Source organism: Thalassophryne amazonica, chromosome 15, assembly GCF_902500255.1.
Source record: "Thalassophryne amazonica chromosome 15, fThaAma1.1, whole genome shotgun sequence".
Classification (NCBI taxonomy): Eukaryota; Metazoa; Chordata; class Actinopteri; order Batrachoidiformes; family Batrachoididae; genus Thalassophryne; species Thalassophryne amazonica.
Window position 1 is genome coordinate 84,628,055 of NC_047117.1, and position 19,505 is coordinate 84,647,559.

The following is a 19,505-nucleotide window of genomic DNA, read 5'->3' on the forward strand; positions in this document are numbered from 1 at the left end:
AAAGCGTCCACAGCAGAAAAGTCAACAGCTGAACAATGCAATAGTCCTGCAATAAATACGACCTTATGTTAAATGTTCCGATCTTGTTCTTTCAGATGTTTGTACTTTGTGGACGTGTTATGAGTGGAAATACATTTTATGCAGTCTGTAACATCCCATCCACCTCTCTGAAATAGCTACTGTGTTTCAAAGAGATAAAACATGAAAGCAAAGTATTCAGTCTACACTGAAGATGCAAATGGTTATTCAGTGTTCAAACATCACAAGGAAGCAGATGGAGACAGAAAGACTTCAATACAGGAATAATGAGAGTCAGCAGGATGTGGAGCCAGTTTTAGCCCGCCACACAAGACAGGAGCTCACTGAGCTGGAGATAAGAATCATGTCTAGGTTTGACATAGTCACTCCGTATACCTGATCATATACGAGGGGTGATAGAAAAATTTTGAGCCAGACCAAGAACAAACCCAACTGAATTAATATAATGCTTTATTTTTCAACATCACCGCGTGTACGAGTAAGTTGACACTTAGCACCATTCTCATAGGTCTCCTCCTGGAGCTCATGGAAGTCATCCACTGCAGATTTTCAATTTTCAATTTCAATTTATTTACCTTTATACAGCGCCAAATCACAACAGAGTTGCCTCAAGGCGTTTCACACAGGTAAGGTCTAACCTTACCAACCCGCAGAGCAACAGTGGTAAGGAAAAACTCCCTCTGAGGAAGAAACCTCAAGCAGACCAGACTCAAAGGGGTGACCCTCTGCCTGGGCCATGCTACAAACAAATTGCAGAAATAATTCACAGAACAATTCACGGACGAATATACAAGAATTGCTGTTGGTGCACAGGACAGGAGGGTCGGCAACACAAACACAACTCCCATCTCTGGATGGAGCTGCACCTTAAACAGAGAAAAAACAGAATCAGGCATCAGAAAGACAAAAAAATACTGTATAATTTGTCAGCATTAATCAACAAGAAAAACAGAAGAAATACTAAGGTGATCGCCGACCACTAGCCCTAAACTTCATTAAAAGACCCAGAATTTAGGTGAAGTTGAGGCCGCAGCCCGCTCCAATTACTAATAACATGAATTAAAAGAGTAAAAAGCGTAAAACAAAACTGTACCAGTATGCTAGCCATATGAAGAGGAAAATAAGTGCGTCTTAAGTCTGGACTTGAAAGTCTCCACAGAATCTGATTGTTTTATTGACGCAGGGAGACCATTCCACAGAACAGGGGCACGATAAGAGAAAGCTCTGTGACCCGCAGACTTCTTATTCACCCTAGGGACACAAAGTAGTCCTGCACCCTGAGAACATAGAGCCCGGGCCGGTACGTAAGGTTTAATTAGGTCTGCTAGGTAGCGAGGTGCCAGTCCATGAATAATTTTACAGGTTAGTAGCAGAACCTTAAAATCTGATCTCACTGGGACAGGAAGCCAGTGAAGAGACGCCAAAATGGGTGTAATATGGTCGAACATTCTGCTTCATGTCAAAAGTCTGGCTGCAGCATTTTGAACCAATTGGAGAGCCCTAATGCAAGAGTGCGGTAAACCAGAAAATAGAACATTGCAGTAGTCCAATCTAGAAGAGATGAACGCATAGATCAAGGTCTCAGCATCAGCCATAGACAGGATGGGACGAATCTTCGCTATATTTTGCAGGTGGAAGAAAGCAGTCCTAGTAATATTTGTAATATGGAGGCCAAAGGACAACGAAGGATCAAAAATTACCCCAAGGTTCCTCACTTTGTCAGTGTGATGTATGACACACGAGCCTAGGCTGAGTGTTAACTGGTCAAATTGATGCCGATGTCTCACTGGACCAAGAACCACTATTTCAGTCTTTTCAGAGTTTAAAAGTAGGAAGTTTCTAGACATCCAACTTCTCATTGCTGCAAGGCAATCTTCTAAGGATTTTATGTGAACGAGATTACCAGCAGTTATCGGCATATATAACTGAGTATCATCTGCATAGTAGTGAAAGGTAATCCCAAAACGCCACAATTTGTGCTCAAGGGGTGCAGATATTCATTATATAATTATTAGTATCATAATGAGTTCCAGCAAGATGCCTTTTCATGTTTGGAAACAGATGAAAGTCCAAAGGATCCAAATCAGGAGAATAAGGTGTGTGCAGATTAACATTCATGAATGGCAGCTGTTGCGATTTCTCACATGTGGACCAGATCATTGTCCTGGTGAAACACAACACTTCATCAAAGCATTCCATAGAAAGCATAATTGGCCCCATTGTTGGTCTGTCTCTTCTGGAGATAGTCCATCATTATGATGCCTTCAGCATCCCAGAAGACAGAGGCCATGACCTTTCCAGCAGCTGAGACAATGTCTGTTTTCTTTAACAGGTGAGAACCCATGTCTCCATTGTTTCGACTTTTGTTTGGACTTCAGTTTGAAGTGATGGACCCAGGTCTCGTCCATGGTCACGAATAGTTACATGAAGTTCTCTGGATCTGCCTAAAAAAAAAAAATTCTCCCTGGACACCTCATTTTTCTTCTGATCGGCAGTGAAAACGAATCCGACACCTCATGCTTTTCTGATCGGCAGTGAAAATGAATCCTTGAGACCCACCATGCTGAAAGTGTTGTCATTCCCAGTTCTTCCTTTAGAACCGAATGAGCTTTCTGCTGGAAAACTCCTGCAGTACTGGCAATATGACGCTCACTTACTCTTCTGTCAGCGAGGAACATATCATGGAACCTCTGGATTATATCAGTCGAGGTGACAGATCTGGGTTTTTGACAGGACTGAGCGGAGGCGAGGCACAGACAGAGGCTGGACACAAATGCAGGCTCACAACAGGACGTATGCATAAAGGATGGTTTTATTCAGGCCTGGGTTCAGTAACAGGAAGGCAGTCCACGGAGCAAAAGTACCGAGCAGGGACAAGACAGAGGACGTGGTCAAAAACAAGCAGGGTCAGTACACGAGCAAACAGAGTTGTCAGGGTTGAGGCAAAAAGCAGGATCCGGTACACAGAGCTGAGTCAAAAACATGGCTTGGCAAAACAGGAGGAGACAAAGTGCTGGTAAGTGAGAGAACTCAACAAACGAGCAGGGAGGAAGTGAACTGAAGCAGTTTAAATAAGAACAGGTGTTAATAAGATAATGAGGTGCACGTGGAGGAGGAAGGGCCTGGAAGGGGGCGTGGTCAGGTGACAACTAAGAGGCAAAAGAGATGCAGAAAGGTGGTGACAAATGGGCAAACAAATGACAGATGAATGGGGCGTGGCCAACAGTGATGACAAAGTGCAGGTGCGGGACATGAGAGTGCAGTGATCAGAAAGAGACTGTGATAACAATGAAACTGGACATGACAACTTAGAGACCTGAGAGAAGTGCAGACAAAGAGAGAATGACAGGCAGGTGCAAGTGAGTGGTGACGAGATTACAGACAAGACAACTAGAGATCATACAAAGAAAAACATGAAGAGGACTCTAAACTTGAACAGGGTTGAAAAGCAAACCAGAACATGATAAAAGAATAATGGGAAATAACACACTATGACAAAACTAAGTGTAACAGACAGACAAAACTATAAGAAAAACAGAAACTAAGTGATAACAAAACCTGGCATCACAGTACTACATAACAGAAATGAGAACAGCAAAAACAATAGGCAAACAATAACTAAATGATAAACCATGAAAATACAGACTGATAGAACAAAACTAGAATGGAACTGGAACATGGCTGAAGAATAAAAGTAACAAAGAAGAACGTGCCAAAGCAAAAATACAACATGGAATAAACATATGATGAAAAAGGCAATTAATAAAACAAGGCTGGGGCAGAAAGAGCAGAACCAAATAAAGAGGTAAAATAAGGCCTGAAGCCTGGAGCTGGGCGGGGCATGACAGTTTTCCTGATCTTGCTCTTCAACACTTGTTCTGCCTGTCTTGAATTTGGCTGACCAGCATTGAACTGAAGCATAAAGCAGGGCATCCTCCCCTCATGCCATTACCATGTCCTCGTGTTTCTCCTTCAGAGACATTCTCTTTATTGTGAGATATCGATTGACCAGCTTTGTCCATATTGCCAATCTGACACACCCCTACTCACGTCAGTGTCTGCAACATAGAACCTAGTGAGTCAAAATTTCACACATTCTCTAGAGAAATGCTGGTTTCACAGAACACAAAAGCTGAAGAACCACTTCCTACTTTTCTGGGCCAGGCTCAAAACTTTTCAGTCACCCCTCTTATGATGTCCATCCCTACTACCAACATGTAAAATTGGTTGTTCCAGACATTGTTCAGAAGAACAGCGTGCTTGGATGAAAAAGTTACCTGGACAGGGGAAAACATATAAGGAAGTCCAGAAAATGACTGATTGCTCAGCGAATATGAGGTCAATGCTTTAATATGGCAACCAAAACCAGAAAAACGCGCAAGAAAACAGTAAACCGCCCTTCAAATGGCTTGAAAAATAACCAGAATGGAAGACTCAGCCAGTGATCAGCTGCAGGGTGATCAAAGGTCTAAAGTTACCTGTGAGTAGAAGACACCTACGTGAAGACAACCTATGGGCAAGAAGCCTTCAAAAGGTCCCACTGTTGAAAAAACAAAGGTGCTGAAGATGTTACAATGTGCCAAGAACGCAATGGACTGATGAAAGCAAGATTATTGTTTTGGGTCTCGGGCTGCAGACAGTCTGTCAGATGAGCCCCAAAATTACATGAACCACATGAAGACAGTGAAGTAAGCATCATGATGATGTTTCTCATACTATGGTGTCGGACCTATTTATCGCATTCCAGGGATCATGAATCAGTTTGAATACATCAAAATACTAGAAAAGGTCATGTTGTCTTAAATTGAAGAGGAAATGCTCTTGAAATGGGTGTTTCAACAAGACAATGACCCCAAACACACCAGCAAGCGACCAGCATCTTGGTTCCACACCAACAAGATTAAAGTTATGGAGTGGCCAGCCCAATCCCCGGACCTTAATCCAATAGAAAACTTGTGGGGTGACATCAAAAATACAGTTTTTGAGGCAAGACCATGAAATGCAGAGGAATTCTGGAATGTAGTCCAATGTCCTGGGCTGGAAAACCTATTCGCAGGTGCCAGAAAGCACAGATGTAAATTAGTTCTCAGAAACGGTGGTTATACAACTAAATATTAGTTCAGTGATTCACAGGAAAGATAAATCTTCAGGAATTTTTCAGTTATTAGAGTAAATATTTGAGTTTGTCAAGAAAATTGCAGACACTGCTACTTTCTTGAACAGTCTTAATATTCCTTTTTCTTCAGGACGTCGTCAGAGAACAGAGAAGTTTCAGAAGAGGCCGGCATGAGGACTTTATGCGGACATTCCACTGTTTAAGGACATTTTGTAATGAAAGACGTGCGCGCAAATTCGCCGAGTCGTTTCCGTGACGACTCGGTGAATCTGTGTGCGCCACAACAGGAAAAAACACCTCCGTGTTGATAACCATTTGTAAAATTCAGGCGGCTTTTGATGGCTTTCAGTGGAGTGAGTATATGAGAAATTGTTTAACAGCTGGACATGTTCCAACTTGTCCTTAAGGGTTCCAACAGAGGTGTTTTTCCTGTGGCGGAGCGTCGCGGCGGCTGCGAGCCGACGCTGCAATCCGTCCGCACGTCTTTCATTAAAAAAAATCTCCTTTAACAGTGAAATATCCGGATAAAATGCTGAAACCGACTTCTTCTGAAACTTCTCTGTTCTCTCACGACATCCTGGATCAATAGAGCCTGAAATGTGGAGGTTTTCAGCTTGAAACAGGCTGACAACGGCGCCTGGGAGCGCTGCGTGACGTCCCGCTGTGTTAGAAGTCCTTAAAGCGACAGTATCACCTCAAAATCTCTCATCAGCTGTTAAAATTTTCACTGAAAACCAGCTTAATTTTTCGAACCGTGTCCACTTCGATGTGTCTCAGAGGTTTAGAAAAAATTTTGATCAAACAAAGCGCCAGTCTCTCAGCAACTTCTCAGACAAAGGAATTCGAACAAGGGGCTGGATGACTCCTCCCACAAGGCGTGCTCACAGGCGAATGACGTCACCGACAGGCGTGGAAAAACTTACGCATGCGCAAGAGGGTTCAAGCATGTCTGACGTAAAAACATATGAATGAAATCCATATAGTTTTTGAAAAACATACAAAGGCCCTATACTTTATTGACAGACCTCGTATATTTGCTCTCTCTCTCTCTCTCTCTCTCTCTCTCTGTCTCTCTCTCTCTCTATATATATATCACATGCCATGATGTGATATATTGATATATGATTGTTTTGATTTGTGGTCTGACAAAAACAGTTGACTTTCCAAAACATGGGCTGGTTGATTGGTTGACAGCAAAAATGTAATATGTTCTCTTTTTGGAAATAACTGACAAAAATACTGAACTGCTGAATTTAACATGCTCCTGTACGTGAGTTGCTTATTTTTATAATCAAATCTGGCAACAGGGTTGCTCGCGTGGGCACCGCGCGCGCGCTGCCTCCTCCTACTGCTTATTTACAGCTTCAATATTTCACTGACTCGTCTGATATTAGTGTCGATTCTTACCGGCGCACCGTTAGACCAGACCCTGGTGAAAACAGGGATTCTCATTATTAAGTCATGGACGATTCTGAAACAACTACACCAAAATATACACTCGGGATAAAGTCGGACCAGGGAGCGGATCAAACGGGTCCCGGCGGTCGGGGCTCCGCGGTGGGCTGCGGCTATTACCTGATGCGCATGCGGGGCTTCATTACAGCGCGGCACCGCAATGAGTTAATGGAGACGGTCAAAATAGCTGGTCCGGTGGTAAGAAACTTCTATAAACTTTAAATTTTAGTAAGTCTTTTCAGTTGCTCCCTTGTTTTCAGTCGGGGTCGCCACAGCAGATGGATATCCATTGATTTGGCGCACTGACTGAAACCAAGCGTAATATTTATTTATTTATTTTTTAATTTTAATTATTTTTTTAAAAAGAATTATGCGGAAAAAATGCTGTCGACTTCATTTCCACATATAGTGATTTAAAATGAATAATTACAAGCTAGCTTTATGTTTTTATTTATTTTCAGTGGATCAGGAATTTTAATACACTATAAGAGGAATGTCTCTTTAAATGGCACAGAAGATTCCAGTAATTGATGGAATTACTTGCAGAAACATCTGAATAAAAAAAAAAAAGAATAAATAGTAAAGTCAAAGCTTCCGCAACACAATTTCAATTGCCACAAGTCAATGAGCCTTATGAGCCATATATTAAAGATTCATGTACAGAGGCACAGTTCCGGATCACTTTTTTTTAAAGTCCCGCTATACGAAGCCATAATGCAACTAAATGTCCTTTATTGGGTATTGTTGTATTCGGTATTTGGATGTTATCTAGCTGAAAAAGTCTGGATGGTGTAGCCCTTCTACTTAAAGTGTGAAGCCACATTATGTGTGGTGCAAATATTTGCCGGAAATGGATCATTTTGCCGGTTCTGGATCACGACACTCTGTGTCACTTTGGGTGCCTTCCTGGCATCTGGCTGGAGCCCTTCTAATGCAGAATGATACACACTGTGCCTGAGAATGTGTTTTGAACACAAAATGATATAAATTTTAAAATTAAATGAGAATTTACTTAGTTTGGAAAGGCAGGCACTCTTATACATTTTTACGAGTGAAAAAATTAAGTGTGGAGGTGAGATTTCTCGACTTAAAAAGTAAAAGCTGCCACATTCATGCCCATTCGTGATGTTGAGATGACCCCCAAACTAAACATGGCTCACAAGTACAGACACGAGGCTGCTGCTTCAGTGATCCACAACCGGCAAATTTTTGCATCAGAGATAAATGTGTGCAACAATTAAACAGCAAGACATAACACAATGACATTTTCTACCCAAGTAAGTAAGTATTTTCCCACTCTAGAACCAATGACACCGAATGGCTAAGTCACCTTTGCTATGTCTTAGAGATCTTCACTTTCAAACTTGCAGGAATGAGTGAGTCAGAAAAAGCGCACACACTGCAGACACCGAATGTTTTGATTCCTCTGCTGATCACAAGGATGGCTGGATCCGGTCGAGCTTGTGGTCGTTTGTAGACAAAACATCAGTCTTTCCATTGGTACCAAGTATTAGCTTATTCGCGCTGATTACAAGAAACGGCGGCGCAAATACTACAGCAGTGATCCGGAACCGGCAATGATCTGGAACTGGGCAAGTGACTGTACCACAAGAAAGTGCAGGCCGTATGATTAAAAAATAAATAAATCTGAAGCTTGGGACCATCCAAATTTTATGGTTGAGGAAAGATTCCCCATTTAACACTCAATAATCTTTCCTCTGAAGGGCCTCCTGAATCTCAGGATCACAACTGCAGCACTGATGAGGGAGTTTTCATTCAACAAATTAAATTCTGACATTGTTCATCCTTAAAATATGGACCATGATTTGAAAGGTTGTTGGCCAAGGATGATGTCATTAATCTGGCATTAACATTAAAAAAATTCAAAATGTTGTGTTGAAATGTCATATGGATGTGATGGCATGTGGATGGACCTGTTGTGTGGGCCGCCAGAAGAGGAGGTACTGCTGGCCCACCACCAGAGGGCGCCCTGCCTGGAGTGCGGGCTCCAGGCACCAGAGGGCGCAGCCGCCTCACAGGAGCAGCTAGGGTGACAGCTGTCACGCATCACCTGCAACAGCTGTTACCAATCAGCAGGGATACATCAGCAGGACGACATCTCCACCTCTTTGCCGAGATATCGTTCTACCTGGAAGGTAATATTCTCAGCTGACTGCTTGACAGTAACCTTTTGTGATTTTTGTGAGTGATAACAGACCTTTTTTCCAACGAGAGGTGGAGGTAGCTTTCCTGCCGTGCGGATTACTGGGTGCAAACGCGCCCACCTTTAATTGTGTTTTTGTTCCTCGCCAGCAGTACCAGGTCCGACACGCGGAGGCAGTGGCCACCTGGGAGTTCGGGACTTGGCGGCTCCAGTATTCCCGGGGTCTGGTGGCGGAGGAAATCGTGTGGTTCCGGTTCTGCTTTGGACAGGTGTCTCCTATCTTCGAGCCTGCCCACACGACACCTTTGTGAATTGATTCTGATCTATTGTTGTAATCTGTTGTATTTGTTGTGCACATTCACAACAGTAAAGTGTTGTTATTTGACCTACTCCATTGTCCGTTCCTTTGCGCCCCCTGTTGTGGGTCCGTGTACCGACACTTTCCCAACAGGAACCTCTTATAAGAGTGAGTGTGTGTCGGGATCGTGCTGGGAATGATAATGATTGCGTTATTATAGGTTGGGGTGAAAAACATTTATTGATCTCTCTTCAAAGACAGTTTTTGTGACGTGCTGGAGCTCCGGTGCATGATTTACCATGCTTTGGTGCATAAAAGAAGTGCGAGCTGGCAGAAGTGGGGGTACAAATGTTTTTGTACACCAGGATTCGAGCAGATACAAGGGGTAGGGCTTGGTTCTCCTTCTTTTGCATTCTAAGAAAACAAACTTTTCTTGAAAATGTGTGAAGTTTTAACTCAATGGGTGCAATGTCAAGAAATGTGACTCTTCTTAGCAATACAGCTACGTTCTGCTGTGGAGCCCGACTGATTTTTGGAAGCCTTTAAGAGATTAGGGAGTAAAAAGTTATGATAGATAGATAGATAAATAAATAAATTTATTCCTGACATTTCATTCTCAAACCCTTATGACAAAGAATTGTAATTGAGGCTTGTTTTACATTTTGATTATCACAAACTAGCACTCTTGGCAAAATTCTTTTGCGCCTGCAGTAATAGTCAATATCTACCAGGTGGAGATGTTGCTTCATTTCAAGAACCTTGGTACATAACAATGACCAATCTGTTGCTTGTAGTAGTAGATAACTATAAATATTTTTTAAAAATGGCAATGCAACAAAATATATAGAATTAAGAAAATAAACATGTTTTTATGTAAATTGTAAAGTTGTCACATCAGCAAAAACACAGATACCGATATGTTCGTGGAAGGCTCATACAGCCAACCTATATATCGGTTGGGCTTTACTCCATTGTTCTACAATCCAAGGTAGTAATAGCAAAAGTAGCGGCCATAACTATTCCTCAACCCTGCTGGAGATTGGGGTTTTGACCACAGTAGGTCAGGTCTGGAAGCATGTGTTGTTGCTGTGCATCACCATATCCACCACACCACAGAATTGCCTTGGGTCCTGATTTGCAGACGTGCGTGTAGACAGTGGCCCTGTGATCTGGACCTGTGTTGAGAGAGGATGGTCTATTGAGTTTATCCACCAAGTTTGATTTAATGTGCTATTTGCATTATTTTGTAGAGCATTTTGTAGCTCTGTGTATAAGGAGCTGACCTACCAATAAGTAGATCTCAGTTCAAAATCACACTTGTGCTGACTGTCCATGTCCTTAGACAAGAAACTTAGTCTGTGTTGTCTCAGTTAAACCAGCTATAAAAATTAGTACCAGATTAGTGTGTACTTCAAACAGGGTTTATTGAGATGAGCTGTTTGAGCTGATTATTAACATGTCAGCCCATGACTTTAGCAACACGGCAGTTACGAAATTGGCCATCAGCTATTACGGTGGTTTTTATCTTCACCCTCTGGCAGTGCGACCCGTGCAGATTTCCAATCCTGAGAGAACAACCACAATGGAAACGTGTTTTCACTTTGTGTTATTCATGTATTTTTATGTATATACTTTGGTATACATGTGCATTGAATTGTGTGAAATAAATTCAGTTCAGATGTACTACTTGAGATGGATAAAAAAGATGCAGTTTTTCCTCTAATCAATAGGACACAGAGGTTTTCTTTGTTTGGTTTTAGCTCAGTTGTTAAGTGCAGGCAGCACAGTGGCTTAGTGGTTAGCACTGTTGCATTACAGTGAGAAGGTCATGGGATTGATTCCCAATTTCCCACTTGTAACCCTCCTTGTGGGTGAGGCAAAAGGACTTCCTGATATCTTTATCCTGAATAGCAGAGATAAAGAGGAACAAAACAAAACAAGTTTCACTGAAATCCTAGGGGACGCACCAAGATATGGCCAAATGAAATTCGCCAAATATCGCGTTCTTACCATAAAAAGCACCACCTATGCAAAAACACCCTAAGCCACTGCCATTTATGCAAATTTGGAAAGAACTTGTCCCAGTGTATCCAAATATGCATAAATGAGCAAGGCTTATTCAGGACGCAGGCCCTGGGAGGGTCCCACATGTAGCCCAAAATGGCAAAAGTTGTGACTTGAAGAGCCACCTATAGGTGGCGCTGTCAGTTAGCCTTGAAAAATATAACACTAAATGAGAGAACCCCATCCATACATTCATATACCATAAGAGCAATGAGGCTTACTGAGGGCGCATAAAGATATTCAAATGTCAAAATCCACATTTTGACTATGTCACTGTTTTGGCCCCTTTAACCCCTACCCTAAAAAGGGCTGTAATTTTCCTCCTGAAGAGATTTTTGGATAAAAAAAAATTTATTTTTCCCCTTTTGGACAATACATCTTACCCTAAAAAGCTTCAGTGGCCTACTGAAACATGATATATCACCACCCATTTGAAAGTTACAGATTTCGGCTCTTAAATTGTTCGAAGGTGTGGGTGCGGGTGTCACAGTGTTTGTTTGTCTACATGTTGCCCGACATCCTGCCTCACCACCTATGACTGCTGGATATAGGCTCCACCCCCCCGCAGACCATCTTGGATGAACAGTTGAAGATGTGCGTGTGTTGCTCCATGCTGTTTTCTTTCCAAAAGCAACCTTTCATAAATTTTAAGACATGAAGAATGAATCTGTACCCTTCAGCAGAGTATGCCATTGATGTGTCCCTCGAATTGTATGATGTGGCACAAACCAGTGGTATGTGGTTTCTACACAGTGAAAATGACAAAAAAAAAATTCAGATTGCAAATCCAGTGTCAGTCCACAGCACAGACTGAACAGTATAATAATTTTAAAATGAATGTTAAAATTGTTGGCATACATTTCCATTATGACACTGAACAGGAAAAAAAAACTGCATTCAATCTGTGTGTGTGCGTCTGCTGTATTTGTTTTTGTGCTCCAGTTTTTGTCGGAGTTGATGATCTACTTGATCAGTGTCGTCAGCACTATGTTCTGTGGTCATTTGGGGAAAATGGAACTTGCAGGAGTAGCATTAGCAATTTCGGTAAGTCATCCTAAAAATTGGACCATGTTTATTACCGATGTGTGTGTGTGTGTGTGTGTGTGTGTGTGTGTGTGTGTGTGTGTGTGTGTGTGTGTGTGTGTGTGTGTGTGTGTGTGTGTGTGTGTGTGTTGGAAAAAGACCAAAACAAAAACAAAAGAAAATCCTTGTGTTGTCATGTTATTTCCTGCTCATTGGGTAACGTCCAGATGTTGTGTCGAGATCACAAAACAGTCATGGTATTACTCAACACTCAGAGCCATTTCTTGACAATTCCTCCATCACTTTTACTACTTCTGAGATCTGATTGGATCAGACGTACAGAAAGCAGAATGACAGTTACGATTAATGAACGATTATTGTCTTTTTTCTTTGGCTTGTTTTGTTACCTGACCTCATTGGTTTATGATATTAAAGCTGTGATTTTTTTTTTTAATTAAAATCAAATCTTAACAAATTATGTATTTATTGAACATTTTGAACAAAGTAGTAATTATAACAATAGCATAGAAAAAGTATTTGCCATTATTTCAAACTTTAACATGATAAATTTAACCAACAATGAGGTTAAGGGACATACGTAGCCAAAGATAGAATTCTAACAGAATGACATTAATTAATTGGCATAAGCAAGATTACCATAATTCCCAGAGTATATAGTAAGTTGCCTTATTATTATTAGCTCTTTAATTTGGGATTTTTGTGCATTTTTGTTGTGCACTTTTATTATTGGTGTTTAGTATTTTATTACCTGAGTTAATTTTGTTTAGTGCTTCGATTCCTGGGAAACCTGACATAGTTATAAAAATAAATGCATGATTTTTTTTTTTTTTTTGGTATATAGGGTGCACTGTAGTATAAGTTGCAGGACCTGCAAAAATAGTAAAAAACAACAAAAAATGTATATTGTCAAAATTACAGTAACTCAGTTGGAGGTTCAATTTTGCCGACCGAATGGTACCCCCTAAAAATGTGTCCACCCTGCCTTCACTGTGCATGCGTCTTTAGCTGCAGTTCACTGTTTATCACCTCATTTCTGCTTAAAACTGACTTTAGAATGATTTAAGAGGTTTTACCTTGTCATGTGATGGTTAATAATCCCATTAATCCATTTGATTACTTTGGGTGAAGATACTCTGTCTCAGAGGGGCTGCTGAGCTCCGAAATGACGCATGCAAAGTGGAGGCAGAGCAGTAGCGGTGCCGGAAAAAATCGATTCACATCCGAATCGCAATTCTTATTTATTACGATTCTGAATCGATCCAAAATGTCCAAGAATCTATTTTTAAAAAGCATTTTTTAAACATTTTCTTGCTTACTCGCTGCGTGTACTGTTTGTCAGGCAGTGGCCTCTGTACTACAGCGTCCCTGCGAGGGGAGGGTCCAGCGTGCTTCAAACATTTGTGAGCTGCCGCTGAGCATAGCGGACGAAGAGCTAATTCAGTCAGTACCGTCTTTGCTGAAGGCAAATTTTGGGCGCATTTTGGATTTTATTATTTGCTGTGTAAGAAGGAGCTTGACATGACTTATGCAGTGTGCAAAATCTGCAAAATGAAAGTCAAGTACTTCGGAAACACGTCAAATCTGCAAGCCCACATGCTATGCTATCACCCGGAGCTAAAAGAAGCAGAGCAGCGGTATCTGCCGACTACTGACCACGCTTTGCTAAACTGCCAGCCAACTTTGAACAAGCAAAGCAGATGAGTAAATTTACATCTAGAATCACTTGATTAACCTTGTAAAGCTGCATTTTCTTAAGCATAAACATTTTTTAAGTAATATAACTATTTCTCAGAGCTCTTTTAATCGAAAATCGATTCTGAATCAAATTGTCACCCCAAGAATCAGAATCGAATTGAATCGTGAGTTGTACGATTCACATCCCTACAGGGCAGACCAATTTTTAGGGGGGGACCGTTCGGTCTGCGACACCAGAGATAAGCACCAGCACCAGTGGCACTCAGGGCCTGTATAGGACTTACTTCTTACATGTGGCCTAACTCATAACTCTGTGTCAGTGTGTCAACCCTTTTCCAGTCTCTACTTTTCATTACATTAGTTTGTCTTTGACTTAGGCCATCTGTTTGTATAGTCTCTCGCTATGTGATGGATTTGTGCTGTACATTTGGTCTACAGATAGTGATTCTTGTATTTTTTTTGTTTTCTTCCAGGTAATTAATGTCACGGGAATTTCAGTCGGCACTGGTTTGGCACAAGCTTATGATACTCTTATCGCTCAGGTAGCAACCATAAAAAAATGTTGTTCTTTGTCTTTGTTTGCTGAACCACGGCAAACTCACCATTGCGTTGGGTTTGTCCTGTACTAGGGTTTAACTAATATGAGTTTAACCATGTTTTTTAGTTAGTTTTTTTTTTTTGTCCAGTCATATTGTTAGGTTGTGGTGTGAGTGCTGTTGTTCAAATTCACTGTATTTAAGCATCCTTTTACCTGTTTCCTGCAGACATTTGGGAGCGGAAACTTGAAGCGTGTTGGTGTGATTCTGCAGAGAGGGATCCTGATTCTGCTGCTGGCTTGTTGCCCCTGCTGGGCTGTTCTCATCAACACCGAGTCCATTCTTCTCGCTTTGAAACAAACTCCAGAAGTGGCCCAGTCAGTCTGTAATTAATTCCTCAAATGAACTGAAGTTTGGGCATTTTATTTGTTCATTACACTGACTCATTTTGTTGTAAGCTGTCCATACACCACATGAGCCTAGGATCACAGACGTGCACACTCTATTGTAGAGAGTATGGAGTAACTGCAATGGGTTTGTGTGTTGCTGAGATGAAAACGCAACATAATAGGTTCAGCATTTTCAAACCCTCTGCAATGTGACCAGTATCTTGTATGCTTGATGCAGATGAGATAAGCACTGACCTGATGGGCCTCTGGGCCTATATAGAACTTACTTTATCTACTGTTCCAGTTGCTGAGGTCCTCAACACTGACCTGCATGGACCTGAATGCTGGATCATGCCCATGTTTTTGGAGGAAGATCCCCACCCTGGCCAAACGAATGAGGTCTCCTCATTGAAATGTTCATTATCTTAAACATTGTAGAACTCAATAAACTCTTAAAAGGACTGCATGCTGGCTTTGTGGGTCACCATGTTGCCTCACAGCAAGAAAGTCCAGAAGGTCCGTTCTTTGTGGCGTATGCTTGTTCTCCCTGTAATTTTGTGGGTTCCTGCCAGGTGCTCTGGCCTTCTCTTACTTCCAAAGACATACATGTGAATGTGTTTGTCTGTGGCCCTGTGATAGAATGGCGACCTGTCCAGGGTGTATTATGCCTCCTGCCCAGTGGCCGCTTGGATAGTCTCCAGTCTCCCCCTGTGACCATTGGTTTTAGTAGGGAAGTACAGAAAATGGATGAATGGGGAGATGATTAAATTCTTAAAAACTACTCTGAAAACCTTTGTCAAACACTTTCTTTTCTGCAGTTACACAAAAGCCCTGCTTGTTGGGATCATTCTGAATTTTACGCTTACAAGATAATATCCATCATATGTTTATCTTTTCCTGTCTTGGCAATATGCTAGTGGTCTTATTTTGAAAGATTTCAGTTCCCTTGTGTTTTCAGTCAAAATGTGACCTTGGATATTGACTGTTCCGTCATAATATCACTATTCCGTCTGACATAATCTTCAAGCAATATCACTAAGACTAAACTGCTACTTGTGGCCTTGAACAGACGAAAATATCACCAAAGTATCCTGTCGCACTCACAGGATTCCTGCGGAGGCAAATGTGTGATTGTTTAAATGTGTAAATAAGGTTTTTTAAGACGACTGCATATGAACCTCTTACCTCAGCCTCTGTTGGCCAGCACTGCTGTCCACTGAGTCTGGATCTTACAGAAGAAGCAGCTCCTCAATTTTTTCATTGATCTATCTGTCCGTCAGTGCCTGAGTCTTAAAAGTGCAAGTCGTGCTATTCTGGTTTGTGGTTTGCATGAATAAAAATTCCAGTCTGACATCTTCAATGGGAGATAATTGGACTTTTGTGCTTAATTGTTGCGTCATATCATGTCTTTGCAAGTGCAGATCTTGTAAAACCGGTTTAGGACTTTCAGTGAAACTTCACACAGTGGTAGCACACCTTATGGAGATGTGCATGAAGGAAAAAAAAATCCAGTCAGATGTCTTCAAGGGAAAATAATTAGACTGCCACAAGCAATTCATACAGCAAAGTGGAGGATTTCATTTTATGAGCTTGACCACAGATCTTTGTTATTTTATTTATTTATTTTCTGTGTCTTGCTTTCAGTTTGGTGACTTATTTTGACCATCTTTTCTGTAATTTTAGTCCTGATCCAAAGATTTGTGGGCTAAAATACAACCTTCTGTTTTGGAGGTTGGAAATTTAATATGTTGCCAAACACTTCTGTCATGTGATTTCATATGCAGTTTTCTGATTTTGATTGTTTTTTTTTCCTTTCCTGACTTGAAGTCTGTCCCAGATTTATGTGAAGATCTTCATGCCTGCTCTGCCTGTGAGTGCATCTGAGACAGTTTCAATGATCAATACATAAATATTGATCTTTATTCATTTTATCTCTTTTTGTTTATATACACTTTGGAGTTCCCCTTTGCTCTTTTGCTATGAAACTGTTGCAACTTAATGTTTGTGTTTTTTTCAGGCATTTTTTATGTACCAGCTGCAAGCGAGGTATCTTCAAAATCAGGTGATGTTCTGAAACAATTATGGATCCACTTTATAGGTCAAAGTCAAAATTCAGACCATATTATGCTATTTACAGGGGATCATTTGGCCTCAGGTTATAACTGCAGTTGCTGTGAATGTTGTTAACGCAGTCATCAACTACGTCCTTCTCTATTACCTTAACATTGGGTTTGTGTAAGTATTCCTGCTTGTTGCATGTTATACATCCAATTGTCTCAGCAGATGCACTTATAAGTGTTTTAATTTGTGCCTTTGATCACTTAAAATGTTTATCATGGAATTAAAGGACAACAGTGTATCATCTGCAGAGTGACTTCTGAAGCACTAAGGGTAGACAAGGAGGTGTTTGTTCAAGGAATCTGTGAGCATGTGATGCACCATCTGTGGTCTAGTGACCCTCAACCTGCTCACGGAATAGTTGAAGCACTGCATTCTTCCAAACCTACACCTCATCCCATCACAGTCTTGGCAAGTGATGGCACAGTCCTGACAGAAGACTTTGCTGTCCTCTATTGTGCTGCTGGCTACTTTAAGCAGAATGATCTGCTTCTGCTAGGATGTTGGACATCTCTGGCTACAGTTGATGCACCAAGTCAGCTACGAATCACCAAATTTAATTGAAATTTTCTTGGTGGTGAAACAGCTGAGGGCGGGGAAAGCTGCAAATATCTGAAGTATCATGTTGAACCAACAGACTATCCCAGCACTGCTGTCTGTGACAGGAAAGGCACTTGCAAATGTTATCCTTCAGAATTTTCAGTCGCAGCTACCTGGTGCTCAGCGACCAGAATAATCTGGCTTCACGTTGACAAAGGCAAACATCAGCCACATCCTAGTTCCACAGCTATTCAGAGAATGCTATCATGAACATCAACAACGCTTCTTTACAGTCCCAAAGCATTTTCTGTTGATGGGGCTGCTCTGTATATTTGTTTGTGGTTAAAGTCTCAACAGAGTTGTCGAGAGACAAACATTTATGGGTTTATTAGAGGTGTTTGTCGATGGAAATACATTTGCAAGAGACTGAAGGTCCGAGACTTTTGGCTCCGGGTGCTTCCAGTAATCTTACATGGCTGTGAGACCTGAATGCTAACCAGCGACCTTAGGTGATGACTGGATGTCTTTGCTACTAAGCACCTAAAGAGGATTCTTAGCTACCAGTTGAATGACTTTATGTCAAGGGACTGGTTACTTAGGGAGACATTTTATACTGCCTGTAGTGCGACTGAACATCAGCTATGATGTTTTGGCATGTGGATGTCTCAGCACTGAGTTCCTCAGTATCTGGAAAAAGCCAAGCAAGATAACATGGTCAGAGAACAGATAGAGCTTCTGGAATGTGTGGATGGACCAGTTGTCTACCTGGGTAGTTGCCAACCCAGACCCTGGATGGTTCTGTAGTGTCATAGCTTTGACAATCTGTGGCACTGACTCATGGGTTTTTGTCAATTGTGTTTTTTTCCCCCTCCTTAAGGTGGGTTTGGTGGTGGTGGTGGGGGGGATTTTTATATTTGATCTTTTAATTTAATTTATGCATATTTGCTTTTACTTCATAATTAAAAAGTGCTTTGGTTGGTTCAGTGTCATCAAACAATTTTCAAAAAGTAAAACCACATGGCTGTCTTTTACATGCCGTTTTGCTGAGTGTCTACAGAGGACATTTTATAGTGCTTTCCTTTGTAATGAAAGTATTCACGTGAATGACCTGTGAGACACATAATGTATCAGAAGTCATTTCTCAACAAAGTCCCTTCTGTGGTTACAAAAACAAGTTTTATCATTTTTCATAAAGGGGATCTGCAGCAGCCAGTGCGATCTCGCAGTATTGTCTGGCAGCTGTCTTATGCATGTACATCTGCTGGAGGAGACTACACAAAACCACATGGGGAGGTCAGTAATCATGACTGTTTTTATTACTTTGTGGCAAAATAGATTAAAATACTTTTTCTGATTGAGCTTTTTTACATTAAATGAGATGACGATAATTTTAACTTGGACCTGGACAAGTGGCAGAAAATGAATGAATGAATGAATAATCTCATTTCTTTTTTATTTTTTTTGCAGTAATTGCCTTCTTCTTGGTGTATTTTCTTCTATCTTCAAATGAACTCTAATGGCGTGATTAATATAAATGTCGTCTTCACACATATGACCTCTGACCCACAGGCTGGTCACTGGACTGTCTGCAGGAGTGGGGGCTCTTCATTAAAATGGCCATCCCCAGTATGCTTATGTCTTGTCTGGGGTGGTGGATGTTGAGGTGGGAGGATTCCTGGCCAGTTTGATTAGTGAGAGTGAGCTGGGAGCACAGTCAATATCGTTCCAGCTGTCTGTCATAGCCTACATGGTAAGTCTGTTTTCTCACGTTAATAACATGTTACAGATGCTAGCTTTCTGACTGAGAGAATAATTCTTAATTGCTTAAGTCCAACTGAAGTCTTTAAAAGAAGTTCCTTTGGTGGCAGCGGGGTTCCCGATCAGACACATCGATGAACAAACTAAGAAAAATGAAAGTGTCTGAGAATCACCCTAAATCTCCAAGTTGCTGTTTGCAGTGTGCAGTTATCCACCTTCGGTGGCGGCACCCTAACATTAGTCTGTGTGTGTGAGAGAGATAATGTGACATCAATGCAAAGGGCCTCAG

At 41.3% G+C, this 19,505-nt stretch overlaps 1 protein-coding gene across 1 annotated transcript in view; it reads left to right on the top strand.

The window, feature by feature from the left end:
- The first annotated feature begins 6,625 nt into the window (after positions 1-6,625).
- Positions 6,626-19,505, top strand: part of LOC117526656 (multidrug and toxin extrusion protein 1-like) — a 71,503-nt gene continuing 58,623 nt past the window's right edge. The window contains exons 1-8 of the mRNA XM_034188710.1: positions 6,626-6,808; positions 12,079-12,180; positions 14,349-14,417; positions 14,640-14,788; positions 16,628-16,670; positions 16,818-16,862; positions 16,938-17,035; positions 18,654-18,751. Coding sequence (XP_034044601.1) covers positions 6,734-6,808; positions 12,079-12,180; positions 14,349-14,417; positions 14,640-14,788; positions 16,628-16,670; positions 16,818-16,862; positions 16,938-17,035; positions 18,654-18,751 — 679 coding nt within the window. The 5' untranslated portion in view covers positions 6,626-6,733. The remainder of the gene's footprint in view (positions 6,809-12,078; positions 12,181-14,348; positions 14,418-14,639; positions 14,789-16,627; positions 16,671-16,817; positions 16,863-16,937; positions 17,036-18,653; positions 18,752-19,505) is intronic.